General features: G+C 41.8%; 1 protein-coding gene across 1 annotated transcript in view; it reads left to right on the top strand.

The window, feature by feature from the left end:
- Positions 1–16,862, top strand: part of SLAMF1 (signaling lymphocytic activation molecule family member 1) — a 33,094-nt gene extending 16,232 nt beyond the window's left edge. Inside the window, exons 4-7 of the mRNA XM_059902782.1 lie at positions 5,159–5,257; positions 10,649–10,722; positions 15,291–15,383; positions 16,812–16,862. Coding sequence (XP_059758765.1) covers positions 5,159–5,257; positions 10,649–10,722; positions 15,291–15,383; positions 16,812–16,862 — 317 coding nt within the window. The remainder of the gene's footprint in view (positions 1–5,158; positions 5,258–10,648; positions 10,723–15,290; positions 15,384–16,811) is intronic.
- Positions 16,863–18,895: the final 2,033 nt, after the last annotated feature.

The raw sequence follows: 18,895 nt of genomic DNA, 5'->3' as shown, positions 1-18,895 counted from the left end.
AGGACCACCCTTCCCCCACTAACAATTCTGAGAGGAAACTGCCACCAACAAAAAGATGTCTCTTGAAGATGGTTGACTTCTTCAAGTTGATGTGCTCCAGGCAGGCGGCCTTTCTGACAGAACCACATGAAAGGCAGGAAAGAGATCTGGCACTCTCAGACGGTTACATTAGCATCTCAGTATCTCCTGGGATTAGCTACATTTGTTTCTCAGATTCTTTTTATTTTCTTCTTTACCTGCCTTAAAGAATAAAGGTTTGGGGACTTGAGAGAGAGGAGCTTTTGTGTTTCCATGGCAGCAGACTTTCAGAGATAAAAAAGGCCCTTCAGCATTTTCCTTGGAGGCATGTCTACGTGCCAAGTTATCAGGTTTAAACCACAGCCAATCTAATAGAAGACCAGGGGTGGAGACTTGTGCAAAGAACTCTTCATAAAATGTACTGGAGTTCTCAACCAGCCTGCTCAGCTACCTCTAAGAGGCTCCAGGGAGGAAAAAGTCCCAAACCTCCTGTTTAAGAATGTTAAGATAACATTTTTTTGTGGACGAAGAATGGGACCTGTGGACCCCAGAACAATATTTTCGAGCTGATTTTCGAGCATTGCCATCCTGAGGGGCCTCACTACATGACTGAGCAAAAAGAAGGAGAGCTGGAGATTCTGCCACAGGAAATGGTGGTTTGAAAATAGGAACACAGATGGTGCTGAGAGCACAGATGCACACCTTCTTCCTGGTTCCATTTTGTTATAATAAAGCACATGCCAAGTAGGTCATTGCTTGTTCCCTTCTACCCCTGCCTTGGGCCATTCAGAAGATGACTCTGCATTCCTTCCCAGACTTTCTCATACTTAGTGCTCTGATAATTCTTAATGAAAGGTACATGACAGAATTCTCCTAGCTTCATTCTACTGCCTCTAAATTAACTTAGCCCATCACGTGTATATTGAGTGCCCTCCTGCCCTACACAGAGTCATGTGGAAAGGGGAATGCATATGAAGCATAAGGTACAGCATCTACCTTCAAGGAGTTTACAATCTAGATAGGACTCAGAAGCTACTAGGTAGAAAAATATGATCATATTAAGGAAACTACTACTAGAATTCCTCTTTGGAAGGGAACAGAGTTTGTTTAGGGTAGTAGCTTCATAAATGCTAGACTGCAGAAGGTGAGACCCCGCCCCCAAAGAATCCAGCTGTAGGTTAGATAGTTCTGTATTATAATGGGGGAAGATGTTGCTTGTGCAGATATAGGAAGAGAAAGAGAGGGTCTGAGCCTGTCAGATGGTGGGAAGCTGCCTAGTTCATGATGGAATCTGCTCCTTGTGACCCTTCAAATCTACACTAGAGGATTTGAACCCACACAATTCTTAGTGTAGGTTTTTTTGTTTTGTTTTGTTTTTTGTAGAAACTGATGAAGGCACTGAACCTTGCACCCAGGACAGCCGAGACTAGAACAAGTAGAGCTGCAGGAGAGAAAACTTAGAGGACCATGAGGAAGTTATTCCCAGAAATTACAGAAATCATGGGCAGCCTGACCCCAACAAGCTGTAAAAGTAGCATTTTGTCCATATTTACCCAAATTCCTGACAGCCTAGAGTCTCTGACATTTAGTTTCCATATACATATCATAATTGAATAAGAGCACCAAAAAGATGAACAACAAGTGTAGAAATATTTGGACCTGGTAGACAGATAGAGAAATTAAGTCATAAGCAAATGCCATGATGGTGCTGAAGCATCCCTGAACATCAGTGAAGGGACCCCTCTGGACTTGAGATCAAACCTATCTCCTTGTCCTTATAATCAACCAGCAAGAATTTACCAAGGACCTCTATGTGTCAAGTAGTAAGAGAGCTGCAAAAGAAGTAAAGAGGTGGTCTCTGGCCTCCAAGACCCTAGCAGCTAGTTAGAGAATTGAGGCAAGTGGAGCTGACATTTATTCACCACGTGCTGGATTGCAGGCATTGCTCTGAGCACTTTCCATACATTATTTCATTGGTTCATCAGAACAGCTCTGTGAACTGAATATTTTTATGTTCATTTTGCAGATGAGGAAACAGGGGCCCCAGAGAGTAGGAGCAGCCTATCTGAGGTCACAGAGCTGTCAAGTGGTAGACCCAGAATTTGAATCCATCTGTCTGGCTCCAAATGCCCTCACTGAAAATAGTCTCCACAGCAGAGATAATTCTAAGATGTAGGACATAAACCAGGGTGCTTCAGAGTCCAAGGGGGAGGGAAGAATGGGAGCTGGAATGGTCAGGAAAAGTCACACAGAGGAAGTAAGATTGACCTGGGGGGGGGGGTCAGGACTCAGCGGGGACGGGGGGTGTGGTGGACCGCTGAAGGTGCAGCGGGAGGGAGAATAGAGGACCGAGCACATGCACAGGTGTTGGATGGAAGATGGTGAAGGGACTAGTTGGCACCTCAGAGGGCTTTTGACTCACGAGGTCTCCCAGGCACCCCAGCCTTCTGCTGTTTTCCATATGGAGGCCTCACCACCACAGGCTAAAAGACAGACTATAAATTCTGCAGGTCTTATGTCACCTGGCTCAACCATCACCTTCTTCTGTGACTCTAGGTACATTTGTCTGAGTCTCAGTTTCCTCAACATAAAATTAGTGAGCTGGGTGAGATAAGCACTACAGTTCCTCTAAGGTTACAAAAGTCTATGGTCCTGTAACTTAAATCCTCCAGTAGATTCATATTACTTTGTATCCAAAGACTAGGAGAAAACTTGGACTTCTGAAATATCTTTCAGGACTGTGGCCAGGTTGCCTCTCAGATCTGGCTGGACTGGCCGAAGCTGGTCATGTATGTCATAGGACAAGTGGAACAGATAGTTTTCATCCTCCTGAGACCCTGAAAAGAAAGAGAGGGCTGGTGTCATTGTGTCCTCTGGGCCAGTAATATGTCCCCATCATTTTTAGTTTATGTGAGTAGGTGGGCAGCTGAGCTGTCAGCAACAGGAAAAAGTCTCACTTGGCAGAAGTGTTACAGATGCACTTATGTCATCTGCTATTTCCTAATTTTATTTTATGTATGTATCTATGTATTTATTTATTTTGCTATTTTCTAGTTTTAGATGCACCACCTTGTTGGTTTTATTTTATTTTTATCTGTATGAAATTTGAGAGAACTAGTATTTTTTTTAATGACCTAAATAGTTGCAGTGTTTGTTCTTAAATTAACCATTGTTTTAGAAGGTCTCAAAATACATGAAGGAAGAAAAAAGAGGAAATAGTCTTGAAATATAAAATGCTACTATAACTATTTGCTGGGTCAGTTCCATGTGCTGATGAAACCTGCTGGTACTTAGGCTTCTGGCTCTGATTCTTTATCTTAGGATCTGAAAGCTTTCTCCATGGGTTTCTGGTGCTGGCAACATCAATCTGAATAATCAGTCTCTCACTGTTTCTTGGACAACACACACACACACACACACACACACACACACACACACACACCTGTGAAGTGGACTCTCAGCAACCATAAGCCATTCAGAGTGGTTACTCAGGGTACAGCTGCTCACAGGGCAATTCCAGCCTCAGCAGTGATTTTGTGCTCTTATTTCATGCTTTATATAAATTCAGGAGTCTTACTACAACTCTCTGCTTGCCCCCTAGCTTTTTTGATCAGGGGTCAAATGACTGCTGAAGTTGGTATCTGGCAGGGTTAAAACATGTTTAATTCTGGGAAGAAACTCTATCATCAAGATCTTTACAAACCCAGTTCAGTGAGATTCCCTGGGATGACGATGTGTGAAACGCCTAGAAAGAAAAAGAGAATATTTTCAAACCCAGGAGGCAACTTCTGGTTATCTAACAGGCTGAAGGCCCACTTGGATCTTGGTGGGGTGCGTTTCATCAATTTGTTGAGACTTTAGTCTGTATCTTTGGTTAACTCTGTAAACATCTGAATTGTGTCTGCAAGCACCCTACCCCTTTGTACCCTACCTATTTCTTCCTTTCAGTTTCTTCCCAACAAATCCATCATAAGTTCAACAACAAGCAGGCTGATTGCAAAACCATCCTTATAAGTTACCCTTACACATTAATGTTACCTCCTGGTATTATTCTATTTAGAACGTGCATGCTATTACTTAGAACCCTAGTGGTGCTTCAGGTTGTCCCCCACCGTTAATTACTCTGGTGTAACTTACCCCAAGCCCATAAGTCTCCCTGACTCTCCAAGAAGTCTGTCTTCAGTATTCAGCCATGTTTCTACTCCTAGACCAGCCTCTAGTTCTTGAGGATCTCTGTGCCAGCTTCCTTATCCATAAAATGGGAGTAATAAGAGTATCTACCTCATAGGATTTTTGTGAGGATTAAATATATTACTAAACAAGATACACTAAAAAAAAAAAAAGCCTGGCCCATTGTAAATGCTCAATAGTTGTCTCTTATTATCTTATTGAGCTAAACGTCTTATTTACTGGGGTAAGAGGTCTCGTCCACTGTTTTCCAAAGTGCTGCTCCTGGTTCAGAAGGATTTGGTAAAGGGAGCAAAGAAGAAAAAACAATGAAAACTGACTCTCTGATTTTTAGCCTGGGTGATGTACTCTAGTGCTAATATTAAACACAGGACAGATTCAGAGGAAAACTACATGACTTTCTTTCAGTTCAGGTCTAGTGGCTTCAATACAGTTATTTGCATGGAAGGACAATAATAGCACTATTATGTTTATTTTTAAAAAAAACATAAGTAGATCCTCCTTCCTCCCAGTGTCTCATGAGAATGGTGTGGGAGTATGGGGACAGCACATGGAGCCATCGTGCTCTTTCTACCAAAATGGATACAGGACACATTAGAAATTTAAAAACAGAGAAACTGAGCAGAGAAGTTGACTTAGAAAAAACAAAGATAAGTTTAATTTTAGTCATGTGGTAAACTGTCTAAAGTGAAGTGAAAAATAAAACATTTGAATAGAAGAATCTTTAAAGAAATTAGGAGTATGAAAGTCAAAAGTAGTGAGAGAAATTGGGATAAGAAAACAGATCTGGAGCTCTTCAGTGGTCTAAAGCTGACCTCTAAAACCATAAGAACGAATGTCTCCCTTGAGAAAGAACGTAGACAGAAAACATGAGGCTAGGTCTCCCCACTTCTGCATGGGATGTTTTTAAACTCACAGCACTTTTGAGACTGCCCTTTGACTTTTTTTTCAGAATCAAGACAATGGGGACTGTATGCTGGGCTCTTCTTAGGGGTCATCGTTGGTGTCATCATGATTCTGCAAGTGGTAATACTACTGTTGAGAAGAAGAGGTAGGTGACAATAGATTCTTATCAGACTCCCTGTGGTAAGCAGGGGACCTTTCACCACAAACACTTGCTCTCACCACTGTGGCTTTCTGCAGGGAACGCTTTTGCAAAAACACTACATAAACCTATCCTGGGATCTTGTTCAATTCAGTTTCATTCAACATGTCTTGCTTGATCCCACCACACTAGTCTGTGGGGATAAAAAGATAGATGAACCACAGGTATTTAACATGGGAGACATGACACAGATAATTTAAATTCAGTATGACTAACACTGCAGCAGAGGTGTGTACATGATGCTGAAGGGATCCAGATAAGAAGCTTAAAATATTCACTAGGAGCAGAATACAGAGGACCCTTGAATCTTGTTCAAGAAAAGTTATAACTACTGACTAATAAAAAGGATGCTTTTACCCAAGGGTTGAAACCTTTCTATAATTTCTTTTTTTTTAATTAATTATTTTATTTATTTTTGGTTCCGTTTGGTCTTCGTTGCCGTGCACGGGCTTTCTCTAGTTGCGGCGAGCGCGGGTTACTCTTCGTTGCAATGCGCGGGCTTCTCATTGCAGTGGCTTTTCTTGTTGCGGAGCACAGGCTCTAGGTGTGCGGGCTTCAGTAGTTGTGGCTCGCAGGCTCTAGAGTGCAGGCTCAGTAGTTGTGGCGCGCAGGCTTAGTTGCTCCACGGCATGTGGGATCTTCCCAGACCAGGGCTTGAACCCATTTCCCCTGCCTTGGCGGGCGGATTCTTAACCACTGTGACACCAGGGAAGTCCCTATATTTTCTTTTTATGCTTACAATATCCCTCTGAGAAGAGGAGGGTATAGTTGTTTCTATGTGACTTAGCAATGGGGTAACCAAGGCACAGAGAGGCTGACTCCTGCAAAGTCACCCAGCTGGTTGGTGAGGGAATCAGAACTGCAACTATGTGTCCCAACTACCAGGGTGTGTTCCTCTAGGAAGGCCCACAGGTTATCAGAAGACAGAGAGAACACACTTTACTACCATTTTAGCACAAATTCTGACTCACCTTGGACAAGTGTGCAATTCATGTGGTCACTTAAAGCCAAACTAGTTATGGAAAGTTACCCAGGGTAGACTGACACCATTAGGGCCCAATTACTCCCTTGCAGTTTCAATGCTTAGAGTTAGTATCTCCTGGCCTCTCCTCCAAGTTGTCCTATGATTCAATATCCAGGGCAGTGTGCTCCCCTCAGCCACACTACCCACCACCCACCCACATTAGCATCAGAAGGTCCTGCCCCACGATCAGGACAGATCCCTGGGCTGGTCTTCCCATGGGGAGAATAGAACTTGATCCTCACACCACAGATCTGATGGCCGATCTCATTCTCAAGTAGATCAGTGTTCTCCACATATAACCTTCTTGGAAAAGCCCTGTCTCAGCACTCTGATGTTGGTTTTGCTTATGTAAAAAAAATCTAGGTCATAGCAAGCCACCTACTTTGTCTCATTTCCTCCATCTAAGAGGTAGCTGGAGAGGAGTGGGAGGAGTGTGTCAATGCAGACAGAAATCATGATGAGAGTCTATGGGGATGGGCCAGGGCAACCACGTTTGTCTTAGACAATAAGGAAGCAGTGAAGTACCAGTGATGAGAAAACTGAGATTAACATACCCGCATTAACCCAGCTAGTGAAGGTCCTGGGATCCTAACCCCCACTCTTTCCTCAACTACATTCTGCTCATCACATGGTTGTCTCTGAAGGGAATAGTGCTCCCCACCCCACTACAATTCTCTACTACTTTTCCCAACACATGTACCCATCCTTGTTTCTAATCACCGTGTATTCCTTGTAAGCCAGGAATATACAAAACCCTGCGGGATAAGTCTGTGGGAAAAACTTATACTTAATTGCTGTACCCCCATAAGACTTTGCTCAAGAGATTCTGTTGCCAACTTCTAATGGTGTCACCTCCAGAATGCAGCCTGACTCTGAAGGTTTTCAAATGGACTCTCTGGAAATTTCGTGTCCAGGAGATACACTAGATCAGAACATAGATTTTTAGCATTCAAATGCAGACTTTGACACTGACAAGCTCTGTGATCAAACGAAATGCAAACAAATCTGCAAAATGGGAATAATATTATGTACTTCATGGTATTGTTTTGGGGATCCATAAGTCAATACACTGAAAGCACTGAACACGGTGGCTTCCATGGATAGATGATGGATGAGAGATGGACAAATAGATGGATAGTTACATACACACACACACACACACACACACACACACAGAAAGATTAATCTCTTAATGTAGGCATCAATATTTAATCCCTATTGCCAGCAGAGGGCAGCACTGGAAGGATCTGGGAAGGGCACTTAGAGCAGATTTAAAGTACTTGAGGTTAGCGTAACATAAGACAACTTTATGCCTCTGATGAGAGCTGAAAAGGATACTAGACCGACTATGCTTTCATTTTACAGTCATGGTAAGAGAAGAGACCCACTGAGATGACATGTTGTCCAATGCCACACAGCTAATGAGAGCTAGAAGGTGGATGCCTCAATTCTAAGGTCAAGATCTTTTTCATTAGATCCTAAGGCCTCAGTGACTAGAGTTGAGCTGGCTCTTGAAAACCTGTTCCTGCATTGGGGGAAAAAATCATGAGACTGAATTATCTTTTTTTTTTTTTTTTTAAAGAAATCTCCATTTTAATTTTTATTTATTTATGGCTGTGTTGGGTCTTCGTTTCTGTGTGAGGGCTTTCTCTAGCTGCGGCAAGTGGGGGCCACTCCTCATCGCGGTGCGAGGACCCCTCACTATCGCGGCCTCTCTTGTTGCGGAGCACAGGCTCCAGACGCGCAGGCTCAGTAGTTGTGGCTCACGGGCCCAGCCGCTCCGCGGCATGTGGGATCTTCCCAGACCAGGGCCCGAACCCGTGTCCCCTGCATTGGCAGGCGGACTCTCAACCACTGCGCCACCAGGGAAGCCCCGAGACTGAATTATCTTGATCCAGTGGTCTTTTTGAGCAGCAACATCCAGCCTTGCTTTGTCCATCTCTCTGACCATTTAGGACTGTCCCCTCAATTGTAATTTTCAGCTTGAGCTGACCTGAAAGACAAAAAGTCCTTAAGGACCGAGGTCTGTTCTCTACACTATTTGTTCCCCTACAACACCTAGGACAGTGCTGAGTGGGGGCTTCTGACTGTGCAAACATTCATGGTTTTGAACCGAAGGATGTATTTCACAGAACTAACTTGTGCCCCCTCTTATCTCCTCTGATCACCCCAAACCCCATCCTCCCTCCCTATCCCTCCCACCACACACACACACGCATCCTCAGCCAGTTATCAACCCTGACCAAAAAAGTGAAGTTGGAACCACCAGGCAGATACTCCACGCCCACACATGCACAGGAAAACCATACGTTGGCTTTTTTGAATTCTTTGAGCTTCCCAGCGGCTGCCCATCATTTCCTTCCTAAGTGTCACACCCTCATGCAGCACCTTCCACCACCTTCATCACGTACATACATACAAGGCCTTTCCCTTCCAAATAAAAATATACCTCTCCTAAGTGCTATTCCCTCAGAGACATGCTCCTAGTTTTTTAACAGAATAAATTAATTGGTGTTAAAATGTCTACCCTAAAGACTTCATGTGATTTCCTCTGAGTCAAGTTTCCATTGCTTTTGCCTGGACTTTGCAATAGTCCCAAAACAGGCCTCCCTGCTCCCATCTGTTTTTTTTTGTTTTATTTATTTATTTATTTATTTATTTATTTATTTATTTATTTATTTATTTATTTATGGCTGTGCTGGGTCTTCGTTTCCGTGCGAGGGCTTTCTCCAGTTGCGGCAAGCGGGGGCCACTCCTCATCACGGTGCGAGGGCCTCTCACTATCGCGGCCTCTCTCGTTGCGGAGCACAGGCTCCAGACGCGCAGGCTCAGTAGTTGTGGCTCACGGGCCCAGACGCTCCGCGGCATGTGGGATCCTCCCAGACCAAGGCCTGAACCCGCGTCCCCTGCATTGGCAGGCAGACTCCCAACCACTGCGCCACCAGGGAAGCCCCCCATCTGTTTTTTTACCCTCCATCCTTCTCACTGCTACATGATATATCCAAAGAATACCACAAAACATTAGAAAGAATGAGATAGGTCTACTGCACTAGCATGGAAAATGTCCTCTACACATTTTAAGTGAAAAGGTCAAGTTACAGAGAAGTGTATGGAATGACTGTATTTGCAGAAGAAATATCTGTATAAGTATAGCAAGTGTCCAGAACTGCACATCTAATATGGTAGTCATCAGCCACATGTGGCTGTTTAAATTTAAATTAATTAGAATTAAACACAATTTAAAAAAAATTTTATTGAAGTAGAGTTGATTTACCATGTTGTGTTAATTTCTGCTGTACAGCAGAGTGATTCAGTTATACATATATATACATTCTTCTTCATAGAATTAAAAACAATTTAAAATTCAGTTTCTTGGTTGCATTAGCCACAGTTCAAGTGCTCAGTAGTCACTTGTGGCTTGCAGCTACCATATTAGACTGCAAATATTGAACCTTTCCATCATCAAAGATGATGTTCTATTGTTCAGAGCTGATCTGGAAGGATATACATCAAACTGTTAAAAGCAATTACTTCTGAGAATGAAATTGTACTGGTTAATGGGGGAAGGAGGACATACTTTTTACTCTCTATTATTTAAATTTTTGTAACAAGAATGAATTATTCCTATAATTTAAAAAGAAAAAATTTTAAAACTGGTTAAAAATTTAAATGTTCAGCAACATATTAATTTCCAGAGAGCCTAGGCTCTGAGCAAAAATAGATGGTAGGCATTAGAATGACATTGCAGCTTTATTCCAAATAGTCCCAGGCAGATCATCTCTCTTACACCCGTTCCACCTACACATACACCAAGTCCCCCAGAAACAGGGAGGTGAGAAAGCTGTGAATGAAACAACATGCTATGAGCTGAAGAATTCAAAAGAGGTATAAATAACTTGCCCTGCCCCTAAAGAACTTAGAATTCTATTAGGAGATCGGATATGCACATCAAACAATAGAGATCAAAATAATTGAATGGCATATCAATTACACCTAACAATTACACCTAACACTATGTGCCAGGCACTGTTCTAAACACTTTACAAGTAATATATCATGTAATCATCACAACAGCCCTATGAGGCAGGTATTTCAATCCCATTTTACAGATAGGGAAATAGGCCAAGAGAGATCAAGTAACTAACCTAATGTTATATGACAAATGTGCATGGGGTTTGGGACTCAGTGCTTTGTTCCTGTGGTACTTCTGGGGAAGGTGGGTGTGCAATGGGGGGTAAAGACCAGACAGGTCTGAGCAGAGAGTTCGTGCTGGGGACCAGAGGGAGATAACCACTATGGTTTCTTTTCCCCAGGTAAAACAGACAATTACCAGCCAACAATGGAAGCAAAAAGCCTTACTATCTATGCCCAAGTCCAGAAATCAGGTGTAAGTCCTATACTGTCTTTGTCTGGGGTGGACCTGTCATGTTTCCCATGGAATCCCTGACCATTCAGTTCACTTTGCATGTCTGACATTCATGGTTCTACATGGGTTCTGAAGCGGAGGAAATTAGGAAAGCAGAAGTCAAGAACAAGAGCTCTCTAAAAGCACATTAACTTCGGTGTTAGATGGGAGTATTTATTATTTGAAACAATGGGAAACACTGGGTAATTTTCTGGTCATCTGTTTCTTCTTAGGAACAACTGAGGAAGCTAGAAACACGTGATGTATGACTCCTTCCAGCTCTGGCATTCTAGGAGTCTACAGTTCTCTGTTATCAAACTCTTTCCTTCTCTATGGAGAAGGGTGCTGGCTTGAGGAGAGAGGGGAAGATTGAGAAAGGCTATTGTGTGATATATTGGTCTGATCCACGCTTAAGAGTTTGCAAACATCAAAGAGACAAGGAAGGAAGATCTTGAGGATTCTGCCTAGAGAGTGGTTGGTGAGATGGAAGATGGTATGTAGGCAGCAGATGAAAGCAAAACTGTGACGGAGTGATGGTTGGGCTGAAACAGAAGAGATGGATTTAAAAAAACTAGAGTCATGATGAAGTTGAGGAGCAGATAAGTTAGAAGTAAGAGGGAGGCTAAAGAATGATGGCTAGATATGAAGATATTATAGTTTTTCAGACATGAAGGCAATTCTAGGTGATGTATAGGCCAGAATATGGCCATTCAGGGTGTAGGGGAAGGCAAATTCCTGAGTAAAAGATGTGAAGGTAAAGACAGCTTTGATTAGCACTTTGGAAAATTGCATCAGATGACAGTAAATGCATTTCTGATAACCCGATATAAACTCTTGGACAAAGCCTTTCTTTCTGCTGTCCCCTAGTGGCCTGGAGGGTTTATTACACAGGCCATGACCACCGTTGAGAACCAAACTCCATTTAAATATATGAGTCCCAAGAGCAACCTCTTTTGCATATACACATTTAGGTAATCAGGTTCAACTTAACCATGGTGCCTTCCCTATCTATTCTATCCCATGTTGCTAGCATCCCTCTTTTTACTGTACAGTATGACATCCATACCAAAAAGTGCACAATGTATAAATGTCAGCTCAATGAATTACCCCATCTTGATACCTAGTAAAGCAAGTCTCCCCACCTTGTTTTTCTTCAAGAGTTTTTGGCTATTTTTGTCCCTTTGTACTTTCATATGTATTTTCGAATCAGCTTCTCAAGTATCACAGAAAGGGGAAAAATCCTATTAGGATTACATTGAATCTGCAGATCTATTTGAGGAGAAATTATATCTTTCAGTACTGAGTCTTCTAGGACCATAAAACTACCACCCAGATCAAGGAAAAGAACATTGGCCCCACCCCCAGAAGACCTCCTTGTGTGCCTCCTAATCACTATCTTCTCTCTCCTCCCCAAAGATTCCCTATCCTGATTTCCTGAAAATATAGTTTACTCTTTTTTTTTTCTTTGGACTTTATAAAAATGGAATCTTATAGCATTTTTCCTCCTGTGTACGGTTTCTTTTGCTCAATATTACCTTTTATGAGATTCATGCATGTCTTTGAGCTTAGATATAATGTGTTCAGTTTCATTGCTTTATGGAATATCAATGTATACATATACAAGAGTTTATTTTTCCAGTTGACTACTGATGGACATTTGTGTTATTTCCAGTCTGAAGCTATTATGAAAATTGCAGCTATTTACATTCATATTCATATGTGTGCTTCTTGGTAGATATGTGCACATATTTTTGTTGGGGATATATCTAAAGGTAGAATTGCTAAGTCATAGAGTATGCATATCCTCAAATTGATTAGATAAGGCCAAACTGTTTTTCAAAGTGAGTGTACCAATTTACTTTCTTGCAACTGCATACAGGAGTTTCAGTTGCTACACATTCTAATCAAAACTTGGTGTTATTGGTCTTTTAAATTTTAGTCATTCTTTTGGATGTGTCTTTTTATAGTTCCATTTTGCATTCCTCTAATTATTAAGAAAGTTGAACAATTTTTCATATGTTTATTGGCTGTATAAATATCCTCTTTCTTAAAGTGACTGTTAAATCTCTCGCCAATTTTCCCTTGTGTTTCAGTCTGTTTTGGGTGGGATTATTATAAGGCCTTTAAATATTTTTAGCAGTTATATTTTAGCAAATACCTTCACCCATCTTGTGGCTTGCATCTGCAATTTCTCAAAGATACATTTTGATAAAGGAAAGTTCTCAATTTTAGTGTAGAACAATTTCATCATCTCTTCCTTTGTGTTATAAAAAGATAACACTTTTTGTATTCCTGTTAAGAAATCTTTCTCTACTCCCAGGTATGAAGATATCCTTCTATCATCTTCCAAAAACTGTATGGTTTATCTTTTCAACTTATATCTGCTATGCACCTGAAAATGATTTTTTGAGTGTGGTGTGAGAGGGGTCAAGTTTTGTTTTTTTCCATATGGATATCCTATTGACTATTTATATTTAAAAACTGTCCTTGTCCCACTGCAGTGCCACCTCATTATAAATCCATCTGTGTGTGGATCTATTTTGAAGTTCTCTATTCTGCTCCATTGGTTTATTTCTTTACAATTGCACCAGAACCATACTGTCTTAACAAATCTGTGATTGCAGATTTATTACAAGTTTGACATCTGGTAAAACAAATCTTCTTACTTGTCCTTGTTCCTCAAGTTCTTGGCCGTTTTTGGTCCTTTGCATTTTCATCTATATATTTTAGATTCAGTTTGTAAAAATCCTCCTTAAAATCCTGCTGGAATTTTAATTAGAACTTCATTGATCAATTTCAGAAGACCATATATGTTTTCCTATTGAGTCTTTCAATTCACAAAATGATATATCCTTTCCTTTATTTAGATCTTCTTTAATTTTACCCAATCACTCCTTGAATTACCTTCTGCAACATTACTTCCAAAGTGCTGGCTAGCTCCTTTTTACTAAAAGGACCTTTTTACTAAAAGCATTACCTGGGACCTAATTAGAAATGCAAAAAGTCAGGCCCCACCCCAGATCTTCTGAAATAGAACCAGACTTCTAACAAGATTTCAGGTAATTCATACGCACATTAAAGTGTGAGAAGCCCTGCTCTACCCCAAGCACTTCCAGTAATGGGAAATTCACTGCCTCTCAAGGTAATTCATCCCACATTTGAGCACTTCTTACTATTAGAAAGATCTTCATTATATTGAACCAAAATATTACCCTAAAAATTCCAAACTTGGTCTAAAGCTGACAGACCGTACAGAACAAATGTAATTCCTCTTCTACATGGCAACCCATTAGCTATATGAAGAGAAAGATCATGTCCCACCTTGAATCTTCTTTCCTCCAGTAAAGTTTTCCAATTCCTTATCTCTTCCATCAGATGACAAGATTCCAAGTTCTCTCCCATTATCACCCATGTGCTTCAGTTTTAAGGCTTGTTCTATGTCCAGGAAAGGCAGAGAATAGCATTATCCTACACCAGTACCCCCAAGTGTGTTGAAAAGATGACTTTCCAGGCATAAGATATGTCGTCTCCATCTTAGAGGGACGGGGTCTCAATTTATGCCTACACTGACTTCATCCTGGTATTGTGGATTTTAATTCATTCTAAGTAACATTAACAAACATCAGCTGAAGGTTCTTATGTGCCTAGCACTGTTTTGTGGGGAATGCAAAAAAAAAAAAAAAAAAAAAAAGGCTATTTCTCAAGGAATTGATGGTCTGTTTGGAGAAGTGATGTGTAAATATATCAGAGTGTCTTAAATACAGTGTACAGTTAAGTGCCATAATGTGTGAATTAGACTTTAGGTACCTGAGGAATTTAGGTAAAGGAGAGGTCATTATAAGTTGGGGTAACCAAAGAAGAACAGTATAATGGAAAATACATGCGCTTTAAGTTAAAAGATATTTTAAGTTAAAATCCTGGCTTTGATACTTCTTGCATGAGCACATTAAGAAAGTACTAAATCTTTCTGGGCTTTAGCCTCTTCATCTGTAAAATGTGAGTAACAGTATTTAACACATAGAGTGGTTGTGAGACAAATGGGAAGATATATGTGAAGAACTTGGTAAACTTTAACACACTTGCACATGTGTGGTTATTATTAAGTTCAATATTTGGACAGGAAAGAGAATTGATGAGAAACCATATTAGAGTGAGGAATAGCAGGACCTCTGCATGTTGTGGGTGATATGAGTGAGACTAAAATACTATAAAAATCCCATTCCCTTCAGCTGTCCATGTAAGAACCACACCAATTTCAGTTCACTGTGAGGAAGATGTTTAAAACATCTGGGAAGTGGTAATGATGAATCAGGCTGCCTCACAAGGCTGTGAGCTCCAAGATGTCACTCGGGGAGTCTGAGCAAAGCCCAGAGAATTGAGTTCCAGGGAATTTGGGGGAGAATTTTCACCTGGGAAGGAGGCTGGACCAAATGACTCCAAGGAGCTTTCTAACTCATAACTTCTTGATGCTACGCTTCTCCATGGGGAAAGTTGAATGGGAAATAACTTGCTGCTCAGCTAATAGCCTGCTTTCTTTGCTTCCCTTGTAGTCTGTTCAGAAGAAACCTGACTCTCTGCCAGCTCAGGACCCCTGCACCACCATTTACGTTGCTGCCACAGAGCCTGTTCCAGAGCCCGTCCAGGTGAGGCATCGCTCTGTGCTTCCGCTCTGTAGAGAGGGAATAGGTGGAGGAGGGGAAAGGGTGGAACCTGTGTAGAGCTGAAATGGAAGACATAGGCCCTTGCAAGCAGGTAGCAAGGAGTATCTGCAGCCTCAATTGCAGGGCTTCCGGGAAACCCCTCATGGCTGCTTACATGGGGTCTCTGCTCACTCTCTGCTCACCAGGGTTTCTCTGAGAGCTGTCACATCAGAATCAACTGACATATTTGTTAAAAATAAAGATTCCCAGGACCTTCTACCTAGGATTCTGTTCAATCAGAATGTCTATGGTGGGTAACCAGGTACCTACATGTTAAAAAACAACATCCTCCTGGTGATCCTGATGCACATTTAAGTTCAGGCATCACACCTTGAGTCCGGGAGTTCTCAAGTCCAGCTGCATAACAGAATTGCCAGGGGAGCTTTGTAAAAATGCTCATGCCTAGTCTCCATTCAGCCCTGTTTAATCAGAACATTTAGGAGTAGAACTCTGCATAGGTGTAAAGCCTAGAAGAGAGTATGACACATGGCCCACCTGTTCTACCCCATTGCAAGATCAGCATGGATTAAGTTTACTTGACAGGAATCTTTCCTTTTACTAAATGAACAGAAGTAAATTCTGGGCTAAAATCTTGGCTCTAGTTGGGCCCTATCAAATAAAGCATTTTAGGAGACAATGGAGGATCAAAAGGCCACAGAAATGCCTACATTTACCCATTTTCCTCAAAGCTCCTACTGTACACATACCCAGCAATGCTTGGGAGGATGCCTTGTCTTCATCTTGAGGTGTATTCACAGACCACTCTCTTATCCAAAGGGAAGTAAAAACATAAATCTGACTTTAAAAGCTTTAATAAATAATGTAGATTTTTAATGATATTTTCTTGGGGAAGAAACACAGCGCTCGGTATATTTCACATTTTACAGCAAAACCACCTAAATTCCCTCATTCCTGTCTCTTTCTGTCTCAGACTCTTGAATCTCCTCTCCCTGGGAGAGGTCTTTGCCCACAATCTTCATCTCTTCCCCATCCCTCTCTTGCCGGAACCACTTCTTCCTTCTCCCTTTGGGTCTCACTAATCCCCCCCTTTTTAAAGCTCAGTAATTTAGAACTCTTTTGGCTTCTCTAAACTGAGTGCAGGTCCTCAGATGACTGGGACAGGTCTCCTAGTCTCCCTGATGACATGCGTATGCTTGAAGGGAGCTGTAACCCATCTTGTGGGTGAGCAGGCAGTCTGGGAATCTGAGTGCTACCTCTAGCAATACCCCGCTGTGGCAGACCCTGAGCAAGTTGCAATGCTACATGATTCTTGAGACCCTTTCCTTTTTCTAAGCATCACTGTTTCCATTTGCAGCCTCTGAACCCAGTCCTGGTCCCTCCACCCATAGACTTGTTCTGTTTTGCCCCCAGGAATCAAGCTCCATCACAGTCTATGCCAGCGTGACACTCCCAGAGAGCTGACACCACAGATCCAGTGAAAGGACTTTCTGAAGGAATACGGAGGAGCCAAAATAAACACTGAACTTGGTCCCAAGTCCCAAGTTTCTTGTGACATCTACACATCTGTACTCTTCTCGGATCGACTCCCTGGTGATGTTTCTCCCACATCTACCCGCGAGATAGATAAGGAAGTGAGGCTTCCCAAGCACTTAGCCTGCTCTGTGGGAGGCACAGGCTCAGAGCAAAGAGCTACCTGGAATAGCTTTCCATCTCTGTGGTGTAGCAGACGAAATGGATAATGCCGGTCCAGTGAGGTGTCTCACTCTTTGCTGCAATTGGGTAATAAAAGCCAAAGGCAGAAAGCCAGGACAGGACATCTAGTACCTATCTCAGACAGCTGACCACCAGCCACAAAGTCTGGAACAGCTTACACTTGGGTTGCCTGTACTCGGTCTGGGAGCTGCTCTCGATCACCATGCAGACTTGATCAAGGCTCTGGGCCTCAGTTTCTCTCTCTGGATAGACAATGAGATTATTGTCTCAATGAGATTAATAAACACTCTGAGATTATTCCATAAAAGAAGCTAATAAAGTATTTTATTTGTAAAACATGGAAGCTAACAGTCAATAAACTGAAAATATGACTTTGAGGTCTCTGAGCTTTGAATCATGGAATGAAAAAAAAATCTAAGATTCTTAAAAGTACAGTTCTGTGCAAATGATGTTCAGATTTAAAGAAAAGTGGTAAGAGTATGGTGATGCTGTTACAAAGGAACTTGGGATAATCGGAACTTGTCCCAGAGTGATTTTTCACTTCCCAAAATGATTTTTAAATCCTAGTTCTCTGCTTACTCCATTGAACAACAAACCTGGAGCCTCAACTAAGACTCTTCAAACTGATTCTGAGTCCATTTTACATCCATGTCCTCACATCCTCAGGGTCTCTACCAGACACTTCTTAATCCTTGCGTACCTCTTCCCATCACTAAATTTATCCTGAAGTAGACAATAACATATATTGGCCCAACAGTTTCAAGTAATTGAATGCTTAATAACTTAAATTATTGGCTGCAGACAGAAAGAGCCTCTTCCATTAAAGTCCTATTTCCCTTCTATTCTCACTCTCAGATAGGCCTTCTTCAATTTAAGCACTTCTTTCTGATAGGGTCTTGTGTGACCCTAGTGAGCACTTTAAGAAATCGCCAAATCTCTTACACCCATATAATAAGAGTCACCAACTTTCCAGCTCAAAACTCTGAGCTCCTTATAGTCTTGTACTTTATCCCCTCTATTCAATCAATTCACATTTTAGTTCTGTTGTTTGGAGCATCCCACTTCCTGGAACCGATGCAGTAGTATTCTTTTTTGTGAAGAACAGAAACTGACTCTGCATTTTTCTATGTAGAAAAGGAATCTACGGAAAAGATACTGCTTGGTTCAGATAACTGCTAGGAGGTTCTGTAAAATGATGGTTTGAAAATGAGCAAGCAAGGGAAGACTTGGGCTGTGGCTAGGGCCACAGCCCAAATCACAAAACCAGCCCAGGGATGACAATGCTGGGCACCAGTTGTTTTGCTATTGTCCTCCCAGCACTAGACCCAGATTCCATCATTCCCTCCCTGCCTCAGCTGGACTTGAAAACTCCAAATTGCTGTTGTACTGTCTGTACCAAAGTGACTTCTCCAGGGTCCATTCTTCATCTTTTCATCTTTATAGTTTCTAAATCAGAGTCCGGGACCAAGCAGCCAATCCTAGGTCACACATCCATGTTCTACCTCCAAGGGAGGTTGGGAATTGAATACCTGGCATTTTCCATGTTCATAGTGGTGGTGGTGGTGGGGTCTGTCTCTTATGAATTAGGAAATTCCCCAAACACAAGCAGTGAGATTCCATGCTGGACAGGCACACACACACACATACACACACACACATACACAATGTCCACTATACCACCCTTGTATAATCTTAGGCTCATTAGCTGTCTACACTAAAAAACCGAGGAGCTACTAACCAGGATTTGTAAACCCTGGGGTTATGAGCAATCATTCTTTTAC

The sequence above is a fragment of the Balaenoptera ricei genome, chromosome 1 (assembly GCF_028023285.1).
Source record: "Balaenoptera ricei isolate mBalRic1 chromosome 1, mBalRic1.hap2, whole genome shotgun sequence".
In the NCBI taxonomy this organism is placed as follows: Eukaryota; Metazoa; Chordata; class Mammalia; order Artiodactyla; family Balaenopteridae; genus Balaenoptera; species Balaenoptera ricei.
Note: the sequence above shows the minus strand (reverse complement) of the source record. Positions and strands in the feature narration are given on the sequence as shown.